We start from the raw sequence: 16922 nt of genomic DNA on the forward strand, positions 1-16922 counted from the left end.
CGGGGTGAAGCGAAGGTTACAAGGTATGATATGATCCCATCAGCTAATTGCCCATTTTATCATAATAGAGAGATACATAGTAGAGCTAGCTGGGTATATCAATTTAAGCAGACCGGCCCACATGCAACATGACTAGCCGTCGAAAGAAGCACGCAGTCCCAGAGGATTTCATATTAAGAAACGTCTTAAAAGCACTTTTCGTCCTATTCTACATACGGTACATGACCCAGCGTACACATTAAAACTAAGAACACAACGGCTCGAATCGTAGCCGATTAAATAGCGAAAGTAGTAAAAGAATTAAATGAAGGGAAAAGGAAAGAAGAAGACGAAAGAAAATATAAACTTGTCCACCAATAAGGAAAAGTTTGTATCGGGATATCGGACAGAATTAGCCTGTCGCCAAAGAACTTTGTTTGGGGGTGAGAAGAGAGAGCGGGGAAAATATATAGAACGCGGTATTATCACGCCCCACACGGTTAACCATCGTAAGACGACACCAGGATATCGGGTGGGCGACGAACAAGCACACAAAGAAGAAATATGATAGTTATAAAACACAACAGATTGCGAAACGAACAAAATACCACCACCCTGCTTCTCCTCCCCAATCTCCCGTCACTTCCGCCCCACCGCGTACCCTCCACACATAGAAATTGAAAAAGAGCAACAAAATGGTATCAAGATATATGCCCCAATACATCGGGATAATAACGGAGTATATTAAAAGGAAATAAAGAGAAGGAAAAGAAAGAAAGAAAGAAAGAAAGAGAAGAAAAAAAAGGCAGCCAGCCTTGCTTAATGCGTCTTCTCCAAACTCTGCAAACTCACCAACTCAAAATACCGCCCTTTATTCGCCAACAGTTCATGATGGGTGCCACTCTCCACCACCCGCCCTTGGTCAATGACATAAATGACATCAGCCTTTTGTATGGTGCTGAGGCGATGGGCGACTGCGATGGTTGTACGGCCTTTGGCGGCTGCATCCAACGCTGCCTGGACAACTTTTTCAGATTCTGAGTCAAGGGCAGATGTAGCTTCGTCTAGGAGGAGGATTTTAGGATCACGGATGAGGGCGCGGGCGATGGCGATGCGCTGCTTTTGGCCGCCGGATAACATGCTTCCTTTGCTGCCGACAACGGTATAGAAGCCGTCTCTGTTTTGAATTGTTAGCATGGATGGATGGATGGATGGATGGATGGATCGTGGATATAGTTTCACTTACGGAAGAGAAATGATGAAGTCATAGATATTGGCAGCTTTGCATGCCTGGACAACTTGTTCCTCAGGTACGTTATCGTTATCAATGCCCAGCAGGATATTATCACGGATCGTGCCTTGGTATAGAGTAGGTTCCTGGCTGACAAGGGAAATGAAGCTTCGATAGGAGTTGATGTTGCACCTAGTGATGTCCTTTCCATCAACGTACACTCCGCCAGCTAGCGGATCATAAAAGCGCTCGAGGAGTGCGATAGAGGTACTCTTCCCGCAACCACTAGCTCCCACCAAGGCCACATACTGGCCTGGTTTAACGGTCAAGTTCAGACCGCGGAGAACAGGTTGCTCAGGCCGGTTGGGATATCTGAAATGCACATCACGAAACTCAATGGTCCCCTCGACGTTCTCCACTGTATCGCCTTCCTCCGACCAGGTGTCGATTGCCGGCTTTCTGTCGAAGAGCATTTTAAATTCAGCAGCGGCACTCTTGGCCTTACCCATATCCGGTGCAAAGGAGAAGACAGTCCCGGCAGACTGCGCACCAAATGTTATCTCCATGAAAACGACGAAGAATTGAAACAAGCTGTACTCCTTCGTGCCTAGCAGTGTACTGCCGTACCAGAACCCAAGAGCAATACAGAACATCATCATGGACTGAGATGCTGCATACAGGAGGGATGATTTGAGAACGGAAATAAGACTCTTTTTAGCCTGTACCTCTAATTGGCCATGGTAACTGCCAGAAACATCTGCCTCTCTAGTCAGCGATGCAACGGTGCGAATAGCCGAAGTCGCTTCACACGCGTAACTCGCGGACTTTTGGTAGGCTTTTTGGGACCGAGCCTGGAAGAGGGCTAAGATGTAAAATCGGTAGTATCCACAGGCGAGGAGAACGGGGATGGTTGAGACACAGACGAGGGCAAGTTTCCAACCAATCACTAGACCCACGATAAGTGACGCCCCAAGCGTGGTTGTAACCAGGAGGATTGTACCCAGCGTCACTCCACTGACACCAGAAAGATGTTTGGTTTCTGTAGACAGGAATGAAGTCAAGGCACCAGTGCTATTCTCTTCACGGTCAAAGAAAGCAATGTCTTGTCGGAGCATGGACCGGAATGCCTCGCGTCGCGCACGGTGAATCAGCTGTTCGGAACAAATGGCGAACAATGTTCCTTGGAGACAGTACGCGAAAAAAGTGACGAGTCCGAGGATCAGAAACATGAGCGACCAGAAATTTGAATCGCTTCTCAGCTTATTATAAAATTGTGGGGGAAGGGAGAGCGCGTTGATTGCTTTGGCGAAAAACACCGCCATCGAGGGTTGTCCGCCACCGCATATTATGGATACGAAAAGTCCGGCCACCATCAATCCCTTTTCCGGTTTATTGAAAGAGAGGATAAATCGGATAAGCGTGAGCAGGCTATACTTCTGTGTTGACTCCGGTGCACGTTTGGAAAGAATCATGCTCGAGAGTGACTTCTTTGTGTCAGTCCGTTGCAGCTCTTCTTCGTCCCCAGCACCAGCATATCTCCCCGAAGACACACTCTGCGAGGGGCCAGAAGGTCGACGAGCAGGGGAATACTCCTTAGATAGCATTATATCTTCCTCGTCCTCTTCCTCCTCAAGTGGAGCTTGGGCACTCCGTTCTTCGTTAATGCGCTGTGCTTCGACGAGCCGGAGATAAGCTCCGTTACGGTCTACCAGTTCGTCGTGAGTTCCTTGTTCGACAATACGGCCAGCCACCATAACGACGATATTATGCGCATTTTTGATCGTGGACAGACGATGGGCAATCACGATTGTGGTTCTTCCGACTGCCGCAGCATCCAATGCAGCTTGGACAACCCCTTCTGATTTGGTGTCCAACGCGGAAGTGGCTTCGTCAAGGAGGAGAATCTTCGGATCGCTGACCATGGCGCGAGCAATGGCAATACGCTGTTTCTGGCCACCTGAAAGCAGGAAACCTCGTTCGCCAACGTTGGTCTCATAACCCTCGGGGAGACTCACGATGAAATCGTGTGCGTTAGCCATTTTTGCAGCATTCTCGATGCGTTCCCGAATTTTCTCTTCTGGTTCCTGTTCAAAGCTGGAACCAATCAGGCCTTGTTTGATGTTCATGTATATCGTGGTGCCAAAAAGGGTTGGCTCCTGGCTAACCAAGGAAATCTGTTGTCGGAGCCAACGGGGATTAAGGGTCAGTAAATCATGGCCATCCAGCAAGACAGTTCCGCCAACCGGGTTGTAGAATCGTTCCATCAGCCCTATGACCGTGCTTTTACCTGATCCAGATGGGCCGACAAGAGCGGTTGTCTTCCCAGCGGGGACTACCAAACTAACGTCGTCCATAACAACGACCTCTGGCCGGGATGGATAGATGTGTCTGATGTTTCGGAATTCGACGGTACCTTTGACGTTCTCAATTGTTTCGCCTACGTCAGAGGTGGGGTCGATTGGGGATGGTCGGTCGATGGTGCTGAAGATTTTCTGGCCAGCGCTGATTGCTGCGGTAAACGCCTGTCCGTGGGGAGTCACGTTGCCCAAACTGAAAGACCCAATGATAATGGCCAGGAGGATAGTCAGGATGTCCGAAAGAGTGGTTTCACCACGGACAAGGAATCGAGAACCCATCCAGAAACCCAAACCATAATTTAGGAAGATGATGCCCATCATTCCTCCGATCATACAGCCCAGAGCAATCTGTAATTTTGTTCCCCATTTCCGGGCCTCGACGAGATGAGTGTCGTACTGTCGGGCTAGCTTCTCCTGCGTGCCAAATGCGGTGGCGTTCCGAATAGAGCTGAGCACTTCCTCTGCCACCGTTCCGCCCACGCCATAACTTTCTAAGGACTTTTTGCTATAGTCAACAATGAACCTGGATGCTCCGCCCATCAGAACAGTGAGAGCGACGACTGTTGACGAGCAAATAAGTGTCAGCTTCCAAAACTTGACAAATCCAATTACAAAGGCGGTGATGAAGGTGGCGACAGCAGTCATTGTCAATCCAACTTTCTCCGATATGCCATCCTGAATCAGGTTGGTATCCGCGGTGATGCGAGTGGTGATCTCCCCCGCGCCCAATCTGTCAAAGAATGCGATATTCTGGCGCAAGGTGGCGGAAAGATAATTTTCTCTGATTTTCTGGGAGATATGTTCGCCGACATAGATGAAAGCAACCGTCCCAATATAGATAAGGATGAACATGGCAATTCCAAGATAAACGAAGTAGAGAGCAAACTTCGAAACCTCCGAGTTGAATTTACTGAGGGTAATTCTTTCGAGGGCGATGTCTTGGAAGGTGCCCCCCATTTGCCCGAAAAGAATCTATAATGGTGAAATTAGCAAAAACTGCATACACACATCCTTGCCCAACCTGGAAGTAAAGAAAGAAGAAAAAGAAGAAGAAGAAGAAAAAAGAAAAGAAAAGAAAATCAGGCTGAGGGCACGTACGGTAAACAAGGGCAGCAGAGCGCCACCCGCAATCGAGGTAAAAGAGCCCAGGAGGAGCAGGACGATGTCAGATTTTGTGGCATATCGAAACAATGTAAGGTAGGTGACCTTAACATTTGGGATGTCGAGCTGTTCCTTGAGGATATCCTGTTCATGTTCAGGGAGATGGGCGAGCGCCACGTCGAGATCCTTTTCCTCAGGCGGGGCCACCACTTTCGAGTCTAGTTTCTTGAGATTCGGGAGGTCTTCATTGCTGGCGGCTGATCTCGATCTCGATCCCGATCCCGATCCCGATAATTCGATATGATTAATATGATTATTAGCATCGGGCTGTTTCTCACCGTCTAGAACTGATACCGCAGCTGCCTGTGTGTGGGCGGGGGATGAGATATCCGGTCCCGCACTGGAATCTCCGGATTGTTTCTCCACAGGAGGACCGGTTTTCTCTGGATCGCCGTCCATAGCCTTTGAGAAGCGTCTCCCGCAAATACCGTCAAACAGACAGAAAAGCTCGGTCTGGTCAATGTGCAATCACCCGGGGAGGTTTATTCAAAAAGCGTGTTTTTCCTAGGGAAGAGAGGGGGGAAAATGGTTCTGCTACCAGGTCATGGATGGATGGAGTGGGCGAATTGCTGATAGGAAGGTCCAGCCCCCCCCCCCCCAGACGCCTCGATCTTTACAGCGAGTGAGGAATGGCGGGGACCCACGGAGAAGGGAGAGAGAGGGACAAGTCACTGCTGGATGGGGCGGAGAGGAATCAAGGCGAGAAATCAACAAGTTATTTATTATTAAAAGATGGGGGTGGTGAGAGGAAAAAAAAAAAAAAAGGGGGGGGGGGGGGGGGCAACCGGTCAAAGACTACCCTGGCTACCTATGTAGATAATGAGATAATGAGACCTGACAACCCAAGGGGGCCTCTTCCCGAACGGCGGCTAGTTTATATATATATCTTCAAAGTGATATTCAACGTGCTGTTGGGAGCGAAGGGCCAAGGGTACCATTCTTGCATGCATGCTTATATGTATATCCATATGTAACACGCTCCAAGCCGTCCAGCAACGGAGAATGAGAGTACTTTTTCGGGCATGGGAGTTACCGACAAATGACACTGTCCCGTGTTTGGGAATTATGAATATTTATGATTCGATGCAACCGGTTAGTTAGCCCATAGACGCAGTTCCCTCTCCCCCTTCGCCACCTCTCTCGCTCGTTGTTTGCAAGCGGCGTGGGGAAGCGTGCGTGGGTTTGGGGTTGGGAGGGGGCGTCAAGGGACGGCTGTTCCCGTATTCTCTCTCAACTGGCTCGAGCTACGGGCCGGACTATGTTAAACCCCGACACACCGAGGCCTGGCTTCCGGGAACATAAGGCTTCATCCGTTGCCACGCGACGACAATGGGCCGAGGATGTAGGTTAGGTACGGACAGTCCCAGCGACATTTCTACGAAACTCACCAAGCTGATGGTGCAGAAACAAAGCATCGAAAGCATCGCACACCCTTGGCTCAGAGGCCGGGGTTGCTGAGGCTGAGGCTTGGGGGTTGGGGAGGGGTTGGGGGGGGAGTTGGGACCTGCACATCTTTCATAAAAACATAAAACGGGGGCGGTTGCTCTGGCGAGATCCCGTTCCGAGAGGTAAATTACGCACCGCACCTGGCTCCTGGACGGTGCCCAGGAGCACGGTCTCCGGCTCGTATTCGCTTGTAATTATGGTTATGCATCCCCGGCAGAGCTGGAGAGAAATGGCTCCGTAAAACCTTCTTTGCCTCCAGCCACGGACATCGAGACATTAGCCTGATTAGGATTAGGGGGCAGCTGACTCCACTCCCAGCGGCCTTGGGCTGATTACTACTACTACTACTACTACTACTACTACTACTACTACATGCTCTACCTGGGTTTGGTTCTCGGTGTTGTTCAGATCCCCAATGCTCAAATGCTTCCCCAGTGCTCAATGCTCAATGCTCAATGCTCAATGCTCAATGCTCCCCATCCGATCTGTAGCACAGGTCATGGCCAATGGCGAGTGGATGCTGCAGGTATTGTAACCAAGCCTCGTTTGTCAACCCCATACGGGTCTTCCAGATAACGATGATGTACCATGGTACCACCTGTCCATCGTGGCTCTAATTATATATACGGAGCATTTACCCAGTAGTTGAGAGGCCTTGGACCTTGTTTGCCTCTTGAAGTCACCGTGAGAATACGACCATTTTGCCCGCAATTGGCATAATCAATCTTGGAAGAGTAATAATGAGTCAATGACCCCTGCCGTTAACGCTCTATGGGTCAACCTGTGTCTCCCTGTCATCAACAATCCTTGCGCTGGTCGCACCAGGGGATGCAGACACGCTAAGCTAGAACCAATAGATTCTTTTTTACTCTTTCTGATTTTCTCTGGCTTCATCCCCCTTCTTGAAAACACACCAGTGCATCCCCAGCTGGGTGAAACCGACAACTGGTTAGTTAGCGATGCGGGCGTGCGATAACGGGCCATTTTCGGCAAGTTGTCTCCTGCGCACATTCCGGTCATCATCGGTATTTCCCCATCTTTATTGCAACGTTCCAAGAAGTCCTGCATCCGAGAGACAGAACTGCATTCGTCGCTCTACCCAGCATCTGCCTGTCCATACGAAAGCCCCTGGGCCAGGCCACACATCGTCCAGGCCCAACCTAACCAAAAGATCCCTTGCAACTTCCCACCTCATCTGCAACGGGAAACCGGATTTTAACGATATTGGATATGCATTTCTCCAAGCAGGCAACAACAATAGTAATGCATCGGAATGCTCTCTTCTATCCAACGGGTCCATGCGAAATTCAGGATGATCTGAGACACCTGCGATTGGCCAGTTGATACGTTGTGAATTTTGATATTTTCTTTACGAGGCTGGAGACTAGCTTTGCCCAAATACGCACCGCGCCATTACAGCTCAGTTTGTTGAAATTCACGCATCACCAAGGCAGCAGCAGCAGCAGTAATAAAATATCGCCGAACAGTCTATTCCATTCTTCGATTTAACAAAGCTTGTCTTTGATTGACTCCGAGCCTCCCCTTCTTGGTTTATGTGGTAATTATGAAAATTTACTTCCTCGTAACAGCTCCTTTCCATCCTCATTTTCCGGCAAACACACCTTGTATTCAAAAAAGGCATCTGGTATTGACACAATACATGAGTATCATTGACGAGTCTTGTGCAGCTTTTTGTTTCCTCCTTATATGATCCTGTGGCGCAATGATCGCTCTCCAAGCGCCGCATGACTACCGCGGGACTGCAGCCTTGAATCGAGGTCTCAGCTTTCAAGATCACAGACGCGGGCACGTGCAGGGTGGGTGAAATAAAAACCTGGAGCGCAATTGGATCTGCAGTTCATCGCATCGGCGGCTGAATAATGCCATATCGTGGTAACAACTCTTGTCTTGTCTTTTGCTCCTTGAAACCTCCTGTCCAGTGAATCATATCGTTGTGAACGTGCACCATATATTGTTTGCACCTTAATGCTGAGCCGTGAGTCCTGACATTGGTATTTATGTAATTGTCATTTGCTCTCTGTATCATTGGATAAAGCCATTTTCTTTGTACTGTTTTCTATATATATTCTGCTCTGCATCGATGCATAGGGTCTCTTATGTATATGAACGCATACGTACAGGACAGCATAATACAGATGAGGACTCAAAGTGGCCGGGTATCCTTTCTTGGGTTGATTGTGTATTCATAAAATTGAAATCGACTTTGTCCTTTGGATTCTTCCCAAACACCCTTCTGAGGCTTGAAATCGTATGACGCTTCATCCAGTAGGATGCCAACCTTCTAACGGTCAAGGCGGCAAAGCTAGGCGATTTAGATCCGCCGCTATGAAGATTCCTGCCGCATCTTCCCAACGCGACAGAACGCCTCCCAGCCGTATGGGATCACCTAGGACCTTTCGCCAGCTCTGATGTGAACTTGATCACTGATCAGCCAACAGAAGTAATGCCTCCCTATACCGCCTACCCCACCCTCCCGCCAAGTCACATGATAATACTATGAATGAACTGAAGCCCAAATAGGTAAGCGAATCCAGCCAGGAAAAACCCACACAAAACCTCCCAGCGAACCGGTCGGCAATCCCCCTCCGACATCAACACCATCAGCCCATCACATCTTGAGCGTTTGCAGTGCCCTTGATCGTCACGATGCCGGTAAGTGAAAAATTTCCATGCCGTTGATGAACATGCCTTGGAGATATCCCGGCCAGCGCGTGAGCATGAGGGAGTCAAAAAGAAACTGAAAATCATAACTAATAACGACCCGTAATGCCCGAATATAGAGCCACAAAACGTTCCGCACCAAGCAGAAGCTTGCTAAAGCCCAGAAGCGGAACCGTCCCATTCCCCAATGGATTCGTCTGCGGACCGGAAACACTATCAGGTAAATTTAAAATTTCGCTTTCGTTTTCTGAGATGTGGAAAGGCTGGATTGGGGGGCGGAAAGGAATGGACGGAAAGGAAGAGAAATATTGGAGAAAAGATGGAATGGCGGGATAGATATATGAAAGAACGAGGTGTAGAAATGGATGGGGAGATTCAGTGCCCGAAAATCGATGTTTCACCTCCGTTCCAACGACACCGCCCGGTGCATTGCAAACACCATGTTCTTCAGAAAATGTCGCAGAAGAGCTCCATTGCAAGATGGAAATGGGACACCGGTTGCATAGAAAACGCAAAGAGGAATATACTGGCTAACAGAAACCTTTTGTTCCCCAACACAGATATAACGCCAAGCGGAGACATTGGCGCAAGGCTCGTCTCGGCATTTAGATGAATGTCGCAGCGAATGACCACCTCCCCACCTTTCAAAACCGCAAAATCTACCCGGCATTACGACAATCGAGTTTCCAGCATTTTCGTTTTCCCGATCTGAGTGTATTCTCCCGCGCAGGAACCATGAAATCTCTTTTTGAGTTGAATCCCGTTGTCTCAGAGCCGAAAATGGATATGAGGCGAGCGATATGATAATCTGCTTCTATTTGATAGGAGAATTATACCGTCAAGTACACGGGAGCTCAATAGAATATGTGTCAATCAAGAGTTATTGCGATTTGGCTTTTGGGGGTTTCGGGGATGGTCAAGGGGGTGGATGGAGGCGGTGTGCTTTCTTCTGGTTCTGTTCTCTCTTATGTACACGACAAGCTATCAAATACAAGCTCTTTCTTTTTTTTTTTTTTTTTTTTTTCTCACGATACGAAATCAATCAAAAGAAGACCTAATGACATCACAATCGCCTTTATACCCCATGTCCATTGCTACCAGGAAGGTTTTTGGAATCCGTGCCTGATGCACGATGGACATCTAGTCGACCAATGCCACGGTATACGAGACACCATCTACTCAGTTTCCTACGTTCGTAGGTACCCATCACCGGCCCGCTAATTCCACCTATTAATATAACATGATATGAACAAGGTATTACTGAAGAAGGGAAATGAAAACCACACGACGGGCAAATGTTACCTTGCCCCGCCCAAGCGCAGGGGTATGTGCTTAGAACAACAGCGGAGGCATAAATGACTCCCCAACGCTCAATCCATAAGTAGTAATCCATATGAGGTATCGAGGCCCCCCTTCAGGGCAGTTTCCTAGCCAGAGGAAGAAAATAGAGGGTTACATGTGTCCTCTTTGGCATCTGAGGATCCCTGTATCGGTTCAATTGAGCCGCAAAAATGTCGCCTTATATACGCCTCTTTTCTTCTGTACTCATTTATCTCCCTTTTAAAAAATTGGCTACGCAATTATGGTCCTTCTTTAGTTAAATTTTGATTGGATATAGTGAGGCTGGGGCAGTGGGTTCTGACGGAGAGGAGCTGATGGAGTTAATTAACCATTGTAACGATGGAAAAGGAAAACAAAAAGTGTTAAGAGGAAAAAGAAAGAAAGGGGAATATAACCGGATTCTCAGATTCGATTTGTTCTTGATCCTTTGCCGGATGTTTGCTCTCTTTTAGTTAGAATAATAGGAATAGCCCCTGAATGAGAAGAGAAGAGAAGAGAAGAGAGAGCCCGGTTAGCCATCAAGTATTCCTTTCAATCAGTAAATTTCGCAACAGAGCCATATCCACAGTCATAGCATAATATGTAATGAAAGAAGAAAACAAGAAAGATCAGATATAGAGTTAGAACTAGAATTTGATGACCGGACCTGTTAACTTTTTCTTCAAGCAAAGACGCAAAGACGCCAAATGTAGCCGGGAGGCGTGGATACCTCGGGAGTGGTTAACTGACTACTATTGATAAGCATGTACATATGAACGCTGATGAGGGTCCCAGAGGCAAGAGGACTGGAAGAGCCACAATGTTAAATGCATCAGGAAGTAATCAGGAAGTAAAGGAAGCAAACAATTTATTGGCAAATTGATGGAATTGTCAAGAAAGGCCTGACGCGCATTTTTTAATGTCATGTGTGTTACGGTATGTTGATACAACCCAGGAGGCCCTGTATGCCGAAGTGGGTTAAGACGTGACATACGCAAAGGAACAAGACACAAAAAGAAACTAAATGGTGAGGAGCAATTGGGGACAAGGAGTAATAAAAGAGAAGGGGAATAAAGGAGTTCAAAAAACAAGAAATGGACATAATAGGCAACACTGAAATGTATGGCTGAGCAAAACAAAACAAAAAATGGGCAGAATAGAATAAATTGGACATGAATTTCTCTTCTCTTTCCATTATTCCCATTCAACCCCCCTAATTTAATATTCTCCCAGCTGGCTCCCCGCCCTCCACCGGGTTCCGGAATCCAACTCCGACTAAGCCCGATTTGCCTATTTTGTTTTGTGGGCATGGAAAGGGGAAGGTGATTCATGACCTCAGGGAGTTACGAGGTAGGTGTGCATACATTGCATTATACATCCAGATAATGGTGGAGAGGAGGGACTAGAGGGAGATGTGTGCTCGGTCGTTGGGTTGGTTTTCATACGTATTCAAATGCCGATTATGCAGGTGAAATTAACGACTGTAGATTGGAGTTAGTATATGATACCATACCAAGATAAATGAATAGACAAAAAGATATGGAATAGAGAGGGTGAAACCTACTCCTCTGCCCATTCATTCTCAGCACGGATTTGAGCCTCCTCCTGCTCACTGAAGTCGTTTTGGATGTTGAAGGTTTTCCGGATATCATCTGGCGACTTGCCTTTGATCAAATTGGCAACGGTCTTGCAGCCTACGTCTAGCAGGGCTTTGATATCAAGATAGTTGGCGGCCTGATGGTGGTGTCAAAGCTGTTAGCGTACATGCCCCCCATAGAATGTGTGCTGGCGCGGCAGATAAGTGGATATGTAGGGTATGTGGGGAAATAAATACCAGGATTATCTCAAAAAGCATCTCTTGGTCAACCAGCATGAATTTTTGGTCCCACTCGTCGATGTCAGTGGTCTTTCTGCGCGAGTCGTAGTCCTCATCGTTGGTGGTTGGTGGGTCGTTCCTGTGATGTTCGCACCATTCGATGACCTTTTCGAGGACGGCTTTATTAACCTGTTGTTTTACAAAGGCGTGTTAGGTAATCCCTCATCAAGAATAGAGAAGGTATGCAAGGGAGGTGCAGGAAAGGAAGAACAATACATTTGGAATTGGAATAGGTTCCCCAGAATCACCTAGATCCTCGAGCATGTTCTTGATCAAGATAGATCGCTCGATGATCACACGTTCTAAATTGCCGAAGAGCACATAGGTCAATAAAGGGAATCAATAATACATCAACACCCGGGTATAGCAACGACATCTCTCTTTTGCACCTCGATCAGATTCTAGGAGGAGAGAAGGACTAGCATACCAACTTCGATTCCACGGCCATCTTCGGGCTCATCGGATGGGATCAGGGTGATTTTAGAATTCTCTGGGGCCGACATGCTTCGAGCGAGATATATATTTGGAGGCCTGTTTTGGGTAGAAAATGTCAACGCGAGATCCTGTAGAGAGATGCAGAAGCTCTATATATGCGCAGAGTTAGAGCATGCTCTCCTGTGAGAGGATCCGAAGAAATGGCGGGGATGGCCTGAGAGCACAGAAAGAGGCTAAGGGGAGGTAAATACCGTGGCACGAAGGGTTGGCCAAGACGAGGGAGGTTGCGGAAGCCGCAGCGAGACCGTCGGGGGCGGCGAGAGAAGAGGAAGAAGGCGGCTAGAATCGTAAGTTTTCAGTGTGGTGTTTTTTTGGTATCTGGCAGTGTGAAGAGTGAATATGAAAAGAGATGAACGTAAAGGTGAGATCGTAGATGTTGTTGATGTTGTAATTGTTGAGGAGGTTGCAGCCAGCCAGACGTCAAGGCGGGGACGGGGCAGCGAGGACGGATGACAAAGCGGGTCACGTGTGCAGGATGTCACTGCTAGGGTAAATTACTATGGCAGGGTACTTTTGAAGGCTGCTTGCTCCAAGTGCTAGCTAGCTGGGTTGCTGCCTTGAAGATAGTTAGCAGGGTGATTTAGTTACATTTGGCTCCTGTATAGTTTCATACTGTTTGGTTCTTTTCAAATCCTTCATAAATGCTCTCTCTTCAACGGTAACTTTTCTTTCTCATCTCATCTCCAACTCTTTACATCACAGTGCATTCATTCGTTGTCAACAAGGTTTGTGCATACAATGCTCCCATGCCTTCATCCATGGTTGCGCAGCTTCATGCCCTAAACCATCCTGCGCAATGTGGAGACGAACTTACCTGCTGCTTCTCCTTGTCCGAGTCTACTTCGCCTTCTCCCCCAGCTATATCCATCCTGATGAGAATTTCCAGGGGCCCGAGGTTTTCGCTGGTATGGGACAGCATATTTTTCTTTTCTAGTTCATTTTGATTTCTTTAACTCAATGTCAGTGTTGGATGTTCTCCTCCCGTTCATCAGCTTGACCCGATCGTGATTCCTGCTTACTCGTAGTTAAACACCCCCTGTTAACATATTGGGGGGTTGGCTTCATTATTGCCGTAGAGATTCTTTTCTCCTCTATTGCATCGCATTGATATGTTTCAGCTTGTTCGTTAATGTCCGCTAACACTGTATTGTTCCAGGCCAAGTGTACTCCTACCCATCCCACCGAACTTGGGAGTTCACCTCGGACAATCCCATCCGCAGCGTCTTCCCACTATGGATAGTCTACGGCCTGCCCATGACCCTCCTGAAGTGGTTGTGGGCTGAGGCCGGCACTGGGAGTACCCCTACGGACCTGATATACTACGTGCTTCGGGGCGGGATGTTCCTCCTGAGCTTCGTGCTTGAGGACTGGGCTATGCATGAGCTCGTGTCGTCCCCGCGCCGTCGTCGCCAGGCCGTGGTACTGGTCGCATCCTCCTATGTTACCTGGACATATCAATCGCATACGTTTTCGAACTCGTTGGAGACTTTGCTCGTGGCCTGGGGCTTGGTTTTGATACAGCGCATTCTTGAGAATAAGGTGCGCAGGATGCCCTAGAATATTCCATTACCCCGGGAAGGCGATCTTGAATAAATTGACCGTGTAGCTTATATTTTGCTCCCAACTTCTTCAGCAACACTCTTCTATCTTCTCATGCGCTATCTTATCCTTCGTGCTTGTTACGGGGGTTTTTAATAGAATCACTTTTCCAGCCTTTGTTTTGATACCCGGACTTAAATTGGTCCCCCATTTCTTTAAAAAGTATGCCCTCTCCCTTCACATCAACCCCGTCTAAAAATCGCTAACATTCTGCTGCAGACCCCTTTCCCTCCTGACAGTAATAATATTCGGTTTCATATCCTGTCTCATTGCCATATCCACCGACACCACCTTCTACAGGGCATCCCCAACATCCCTCTCCTCCATCTTGCGCAAACCCATCATAACCCCACTAAACAACCTCCTGTACAATTCTACCACGTCGAATCTCGCCAATCACGGCCTGCACCCACGCTACACCCACGTCCTCATTAACCTCCCCCAGCTCCTCGGCCCCATCTACCTACTCCTCTTCTACTCCTTCAAATCCCCAAGCACCTCCTACTTCTCCCTCCGCAACCTACGTGCCATCTCCGCCCTGTCCGCCACTGCCATCCTCTCCATCTTCCCCCACCAAGAATCCCGCTTCCTCATCCCCTGTATTCCCCTCCTACTAACCTGCTTCCACCCTCCCCGTTCCCGCCTCTTCCTTATATCATGGGTCCTCTTCAACGCCACCCTAGGCACGCTCATGGGCATCTATCACCAGGGAGGCGTGATACCAGCGCAGCTTCATCTCCCCACCATTCTCGCCAACTCCACAGCACCACCTTCCCATTCCCTCGCGAGGAATACAGGTAGCCCGCCAATGCCCAACGGCACCGCAACGGTCTTCTGGTGGAAGACTTACTCCCCACCCACGTGGTTACTAGGTGATCTGAGCGATAGCAACGCCACAGGCGTACCTCCCCTCTCCTTCTCCAACATTTCTACCGTGGACCTGATGGGCATCCCGGGATTTGATATGATGCAGAGACTCGATCAGGCAGTTCCCAAATGCAAGCAGTGGCATTCTTCTCCTACGCAGAAACGAGAACAAGAACATGCTCAGAGCAGTATTGGTCCTCACAAAGTCACCATCAACTACGATAATCCGGTCCTCCTCGTTGCGCCAAATTCTAATACGTTTCTGGACAAATATGTCAATAATTACGGCTCTGGACATGCAGATACGACTACCGATACAGTTACAGATAGAATTGCGGACCCGCAATCTCTGCAATTGCTTCTCCTCTGGTCCCACGCGCGTCATGTGAGTTTGGATGATATGGACTTTGGCGAGGATGGTGTAATTGCGACGCTGAAGCGGGTGATGGGTAGAAGGGGGTTGAATGTTTGGCTTGTGGGGAGAGGGAGTTGTTTAGGGTGGAATTGATTAACGTCTTGGGGATGAGGGGAATTGAGGGTTTGACAGTTTGATAGTTTGATTTTGTGATTTGTTATGTAATGCTTTGCATCTGAGAGAACAGATGATATGAAGTGCGATTAATTACAGTGCAGAAACTACATATAACTTTTCTTTAGCAAGAATATAAAAGAAAGGGAAAGAATTTCGAATGTATGACAAATTTTGTCATTTTCTATGCACTCTTTTTCAATTTTACTGGTTGCCAAATTACTTTCTAGCCTACATTAAGAGAATTGTAATAGGCATTGTAGATAAAGTCTCCCTCGTATTTAAATTAAATAATTTATTAAATTCTAACATAAAGGACTTGTTCACGAGCTTATTAATTCTGACATTTTCACATCAGGACCCATGATTGTCGCTTGCACAACCATCTAATATCAGTGGGGAGGAAGGGAACCAGTCCTTGGATTAAAGCTTCCCCCCAAAGACGAATGAACGTATGGAGCCCAGCGGGTTGAGGTCTCCTAATTCTTTCCTGTCCGTTGCTGAAGATGCAGTCGTAACGGATGCATATCTTGGAGAGTCTGACCACTTGACCGGAAGCATCAATCCTTAGTTAATATATATTTATGGGGAGAAAGCCGGAAGAATTTCGCCTTAACATCTTCCCTATGTGTGTTCTATTGTGCTGGAGAAATATTCCCATAATCGTCTGTAGCACATGAATAGAAAACTACCAAAAATGCCAAAGAGTGTTCCAACGAATGCCAGCCAACTTTCCAGGAGGCCATCAGAAGAGAGATTATATCCTCATGTGGCTGTTTTCCTCGGTTGAAGCGATCTATCCCCGTATACAGCAAAGCACAGACAACAGGTCGATACAAAATCCCCCTCGTATGCGTCAGAGGCAGGTCGGAAACAAGCAACTCTCCTCACAATTTTTAGTCGGGGATGGAAGTATCTTTTGATCGTTGATCCCAGTTCAACTCTTCTACTCCCGATCAGCAGGCTCCTGGAAAAGACGAAAATGCAAAGGCTACCTCCATCAGACTCAGATCCAGACCCAAACGAACTATTCTCTCCCCTTTGGTCTATTTTGCTTTTCAATTATTTATTGCTTGTATCCGTTATTTCATTTCAATTTCAGAAACTCTCACCATATCCATTCCGTCTAAGCAGATTTCGGTGTTGACCTAAATGCAACTCCTTTCATAAACGATTAACGACAAGCGGTTCCGATTTCAGGGGGGGGGGGGGGGGGGAAGCAGGCATAGCACAATTGCATTAATGATAGCGAAAGCCAGCTAACATGTTCTCCCTATAGTTAATAAGGAAAAGAATAGATGTTGAGGTGAATAGCAATGCAGCTCTATTATGTATGCTCATAAATGTCGATTTTGAAACACGAAAAGAAACGTGAAGAAA

General features: G+C 47.6%; 5 protein-coding genes across 5 annotated transcripts; 3 read left to right on the forward strand and 2 right to left on the reverse strand.

Moving 5' to 3' along the window:
* Nucleotides 1–798: 798 nt before the first annotated feature.
* Nucleotides 799–5127, reverse strand: PAAG_07335 (leptomycin B resistance protein pmd1; the record flags this gene model as incomplete). Its single annotated transcript, XM_002790752.2, has 3 exons — nt 799–1156; nt 1226–4539; nt 4666–5127. The coding sequence occupies 3 exons, from the start codon at nt 5125–5127 to the stop codon at nt 799–801; spliced, it is 4134 nt and encodes a 1377-aa protein (XP_002790798.1).
* Nucleotides 5128–5986: 859 nt separating this feature from the next.
* On the forward strand, nt 5987–6750 carry PAAG_07336 (hypothetical protein; the record flags this gene model as incomplete). Its single annotated transcript, XM_015846202.1, has 3 exons — nt 5987–6074; nt 6141–6364; nt 6493–6750. 3 exons carry the CDS (start codon nt 5987–5989, stop codon nt 6748–6750), a joined length of 570 nt encoding a protein of 189 aa, XP_015700637.1.
* A 2091-nt stretch (nt 6751–8841) lies between these two features.
* Nucleotides 8842–9469, forward strand: PAAG_07337 (hypothetical protein; the record flags this gene model as incomplete). Its single annotated transcript, XM_015846203.1, has 3 exons — nt 8842–8847; nt 8976–9076; nt 9109–9469. The coding sequence occupies 3 exons, from the start codon at nt 8842–8844 to the stop codon at nt 9467–9469; spliced, it is 468 nt and encodes a 155-aa protein (XP_015700638.1).
* A 2267-nt stretch (nt 9470–11736) lies between these two features.
* PAAG_07339 (S-phase kinase-associated protein 1A) lies at nt 11737–12555 on the reverse strand (the record flags this gene model as incomplete). Its single annotated transcript, XM_002790756.2, has 4 exons — nt 11737–11910; nt 12011–12181; nt 12269–12354; nt 12480–12555. 4 exons carry the CDS (start codon nt 12553–12555, stop codon nt 11737–11739), a joined length of 507 nt encoding a protein of 168 aa, XP_002790802.2.
* Nucleotides 12556–13343: 788 nt separating this feature from the next.
* Nucleotides 13344–15521, forward strand: PAAG_07340 (GPI mannosyltransferase; the record flags this gene model as incomplete). Its single annotated transcript, XM_015846204.1, has 4 exons — nt 13344–13452; nt 13704–14086; nt 14181–14308; nt 14366–15521. The coding sequence occupies 4 exons, from the start codon at nt 13344–13346 to the stop codon at nt 15519–15521; spliced, it is 1776 nt and encodes a 591-aa protein (XP_015700639.1).
* Nucleotides 15522–16922: the final 1401 nt, after the last annotated feature.

Source organism: Paracoccidioides lutzii, assembly GCF_000150705.2.
Source record: "Paracoccidioides lutzii Pb01 unplaced genomic scaffold supercont2.23, whole genome shotgun sequence".
NCBI classification, from domain to species: domain Eukaryota; kingdom Fungi; phylum Ascomycota; class Eurotiomycetes; order Onygenales; family Ajellomycetaceae; genus Paracoccidioides; species Paracoccidioides lutzii.